The sequence below is a fragment of the Chaetura pelagica genome, unplaced genomic scaffold, assembly GCF_000747805.2.
Source record: "Chaetura pelagica isolate M959 unplaced genomic scaffold, ChaPel_1.0 scaffold20, whole genome shotgun sequence".
Classification (NCBI taxonomy): domain Eukaryota; kingdom Metazoa; phylum Chordata; class Aves; order Apodiformes; family Apodidae; genus Chaetura; species Chaetura pelagica.
In genome coordinates, this window is record NW_009951958.1 from 3,416,611 (window position 1) to 3,421,361 (window position 4,751).

General features: G+C 41.7%; 1 protein-coding gene across 1 annotated transcript in view; it reads right to left on the bottom strand.

The window, feature by feature from the left end:
- The window catches only part of DIS3L2 (DIS3 like 3'-5' exoribonuclease 2), a 167,093-nt gene extending 166,622 nt beyond the window's left edge, over positions 1-471 (bottom strand). The window contains 2 exon segments of the mRNA XM_009999669.1: positions 1-118; positions 405-471. The exon segment at positions 1-118 is cut by the window's left edge and continues 19 nt beyond it. Of these exon segments, the coding sequence (XP_009997971.1) occupies positions 1-118; positions 405-471 (185 nt within the window).
- Positions 472-4,751: the final 4,280 nt, after the last annotated feature.

Genomic DNA, 4,751 nt, shown 5'->3' on the forward strand with positions numbered 1-4,751 from the left:
CCTGCTGAAACATCTTCTTTTGACATGTAGGCTTCAAATATACTCTTCTTCCTCCCTCGAGTGGGTTTATTTCGATTCTTTCTGTCCCCCAGTGTTGGGACAGCAGCATAGGATCCTCCTGCAAACAAAAATTTGTAAGTGTTATCTTGCCCACCAAACTTGTCTATGTATCTCAACAGCAGCTGTACAGAGGCTTTGCATTCAAAGTTGAACTTCTGAGAACAGTTTGCCTAGAAATATTGGCACTCAACTTCAGAGCACCAAAAAGCCTGGAATAATCATGCTTTACAAATAATCAACAGGCTTTTACAGCTCATCTTAGAGTTTAGAGAATTCATCCCAGCCCATCTTTTAATAGTGCTGAACACATGCTTCAAGGCAGCTTATTCCTGAAGCGTGTACACACTCTGCTTTAATACCTCTGGGAGTTCCCAGTTGTCTAGGATTTATTCTGCTGTCTGAATGGTTCATTGTTTCTGTCTGCGACTCTGAGAGTTGCCTCTTCCTATCGAAGTTCTGGGGAGTTCTTGCAGATTCAGAGTTGTTTCTGGTCCTTGCAAACCCTCTCTTTTCTGCACCTGAAATCAAACACAGGTTTGAAATAACAGGGGAAGGAAGAGGAACCCCAGGTGGCCCTGCGGAAACTGGGGGCCTGCCATACTTCATTACAAGTCACAACTGTGAGTCATGCTCTTTATCCAAAAGAAACGATGTCTTCATTAGTTCATTTGTATTCTGTTGGCTCTCTGTGCCTTCTAATCCACCACTAACTTATTTTAGCATAAATAAAACTCTGGAAATTACGATACTAAAGTTGGATACAACCCTTCCAAAATCCTGGGAAATTCATTAGAGCATATAAAATGTGGAATTGTTAAACTGTTTCCAAAACCTCCACCCCATTAAACCCCCACATAGTGAGAAAACATAACTTCCCTACAACTTAATTAAGTAGTTCAGGAATCAAGGAAGAAAAAAGATTCTTAAAAACCCACTGTGGAGCAATTAACTTTTGAGCTACCAACGACATCCCAAAGAAATGCCAAGACTCCAGTGTCCATCCTGCTCAGAACAGGCCATGATCATACAAAAATAATCTGCAAAGACTCACCCCTTCCTTCCCTGCCATCACCTCAGCCCCTTCCCTACAGCCAGGAGAGCAAGCAGCAGCTTCCAAAGCGTATGCCAACGCTGTTCCACGGATCAGCACATTGGAATGCAACCCAGCGCCGCGCAGCTGCCCTCTTGGCCCTCCACCTGGATACTGAACATGTCATCACAGCTTTGCCTTCCAGCCCCTCCTGGCTACGCTCCCTGGGTCCAAGCTTGTACCTGCAAGTCAGAAAACGTGCAATGCCAACTTATGTGCTGTGGGGCTATCCAAGTTACAAGGCACATTTTTTACGTATGGTATCCTTCACAAATGAAATTGCAGATTGCTTCATAGAATTAAATTGAAGGAGTGAGGAAAAAAAGCCCACACATTTAAAAAGCTGTACTTTAGCAGATCTTAAAAATATGGTACAATAAAGTTGCTACTTTACCTAGTCAGACAAAAAAAAAAAAAATCAACTTCCACTTATAACAACAAGTAAATCAGGAGGAAGAGGGATGGATTCTCCTAACTTAAAAGAGGGTAGACCACGACAGAAAGAGGGACAACCCAAGGTGCCAGCTCAGACCAGCCTAGGAAGAGACAAAATGATGCACCAGCATCTCAAAGTAAGAGAGAGGCTCTGCATTCAGTGACAACAAGGATAAGGGCAACGTAGTTTGGCCTCTTCCTACATGATGAAGCTTTTCACCCTCTGTGCATGTTTTCAGGGAGGAGACCATTCAAGGGAGGCCCCAGCCCTAGCACAGCAAGAACACAGCCAAAAATTGAGGTTCAAATGATGCAAACCAGGTAATACTGTCTGCACAGACCACATCTTGAGATGGAACTAAAATTAACTAATTTGCAAATGCCTAACGAACTGATTTGCAAATGCCCTAGGGGTCAAGAGATTAAGTTTGAAAACAGACACCAAAACTAAAAGCATGGACTAGAGACCTGAGCAGAACAACTTTTGAATTGGCAACACAGTTTACTGTGGAAAGGTTTTTCAGAGACACTTTGGTAAAAGAATCTGACTTACACTGCAACAAGCACAACCTTAAGAATAGTATTTAAAAAGCAAGGCACTAGACTCATCATCCAGAGAGGTCACACAATCTGCTTCCTTGGAGGTTCTTCAAAATAGGTGAGACAGATATCTGCCAGAGTTGGTCTAAAAAGACTATTTTTTTCCTTAAGGGAGTGAAATGGATTTCATGAGCTCCTAAGGTCCCCTAAAGCTCTCGTTTCTATGACAGCGAGTCAGAAAATACTACTATGAATTAAAGAACTTGGGATAAAAAGGAGGCTAAACTTTAACATGAAATTAAGAAGGAGCTGAAAAAAAAAAAAGGGGGGGATGGGGAAAGGAAAAAAATGTCTGGCGTGTTGGGAAGTGAGCTGAGAGCCAGAATTAGGCACTGCAGAGCTGAGCTGCCCCAGCACTTGCCATGGCCATGCGGTCAGGAGGTTTGGGGCCACTACTGCCAAAAATATAGCACAGCAACAGCAAAGGGTGCAGAAGCACCTTTCTCTGCTGAAAGGTAGGAGAGCAGAGAGCCACCTGCACTTTTCTAACACTTCAGCCTTTGGCTTCCTCTCTGGTAGGATTTTTCATTCACTTAAACTCAGACACAAACTCAAAGAAAAAGATTACTCAGATGAACAAACCCTGCTTCCAGATACCTGGCCTGCAAACCAGTTTACACACAGCTACTTTGGATAAGTATTTAACCCCACTGGCCATGACATTTATGACTAAACAAAACCACCCCTGTTATAAAGCCACAGACAACTGTCACAATTAGCATTCAACTGGAACACACCAAATTCTGCATGACTGTAATTTCTGCTTTTTCTCTTTTAAAAGAAAGAGAGCCAACTACAGGTTGCCATCTGTTTCAGCTAGATTCAGTATTTGCTTCTGTAATGCACCTGTCCCCTAAAACTGGAGGTCAGAAATACTTCACACATGGGGCTGTCCTGATGTCCCTGTTGCCCAGCATTCTGATGGATAAAGAGACACCATGCCACAAAGCAAACTGTAACTTGATTAGTCTATATACAGCATAGGATATATTGAGACTATCCTTTCTGAAATAACTGCTATCACAAACTTAAACTTTTGTTTCAGCACGAGACATATCAGGAGTCTGGTTTCTATGATGTTACAGTTGTGTGATTTGTAAGATGTAACAAAATCTTTTGGGGTAAGACGTCACACAAAGTAATAACACATTCTAGGCATTAAAATAACCAATGAATAAATAAAATAGGAAATCAATATAATTTTTAAAAAAATAACTTCAGAAGAAGAAAGAATAAAGTGCAGTGACTGAGAGCTGAGGTTGGTCAATATCTCCTGATGGGAGGATTGAAGCAACCACAACGCAGCAAACATGCCTACATGTGCAGAACCACTCAACCTTGAACATGGATCAATTCTAATGCAAGACACAGATGTAAACACAACATGCAGTAAACGTAACATGTTTGGGTATGTTTATTTGGCCCCTCAGATGATTCCCCAAACCAGTTGCCTGGGATTTCTAGATGTTCTGCCATTTCCAGTGGAAAACAATACAGGAGTAACAATTTGAGGAAAGGTGGTTTACTGTTCATTACCTGAAGTCACCTGGAAGAAACTTGGGCTTAAACAAGCCTAACACCTGTATTAGGCAAGGAGGCTCCCCACAAAGGTGACAGAGGGGCACCTAAATAGGACCAGCAATTCAACACACAGAGCAGGGAACCCCTTCAAAATAGCCAAGGGGAAGCACAACTCTCACCTCCACAGCTAGAAAGGCATGAAAAGTGGGTGACATTCATAGGCTTTCAGAACAGTTTCCATCAGCGACAGTTTTATTCTCAACATGGGCACCAGGGAAAGGAGCAGAAAGGATGGAGCTGGGGGCTGGCTCCAAACCAGGAGCTCAGTCTGGCATCAGGCAGCAGCAGCTGGTTGAGCTCTGCTGGAAGAACAACACTGGAGCTCTAGAATCCAAACCATCACACTTCATCTCAACAATGATGACATCATACAATGGCGCACTTTGGTCTTCAAACCTAAGTACGTATTAATCTTCCCTTATTTTGGAAAAAAAAGGCATGCAGGCAGCTTCCCAGAATAATTGATCTGCCTTACAGTAAGAGAGGAGGCTAGATGTTCTAAATCAGCATATTTTGACATAATTTATACTAAATCACTATAGTTTAGCTTTTGAAAAGTACTGCATTTAATTAAATTTAAAGCTATTAGTCAGTTGATCAACTAGATGGTCAACTAAATCAACAAAAATGTTCAACTGAACATGAAGTTAGCAAGGCCAGGAAGTCTTTAATTGTTTATTAAAATTTGCATATTACTTTACACAAGAAAGAACCAAGATGCTCAATTTTATTTACCAAAAATAAAACATATCCAACTGCCCTCTAACATCTGACAAGCTACTTGATTACCAGCAGCACAGAAGAGAAGTATTCCTCACTGAATTTTCATCAGCACATCCATTACTCCTTGGATACCTCTCATCCAGAATCCAGAAAGAACCGGTTTTACTGGAGAGATTAAGTGAATTCCAAGATACAGACATCTTGGTATAGCTTTCCTCTTGGCATCTACCTTGTCATTAGGCACCCAACCTTTAACTAAACT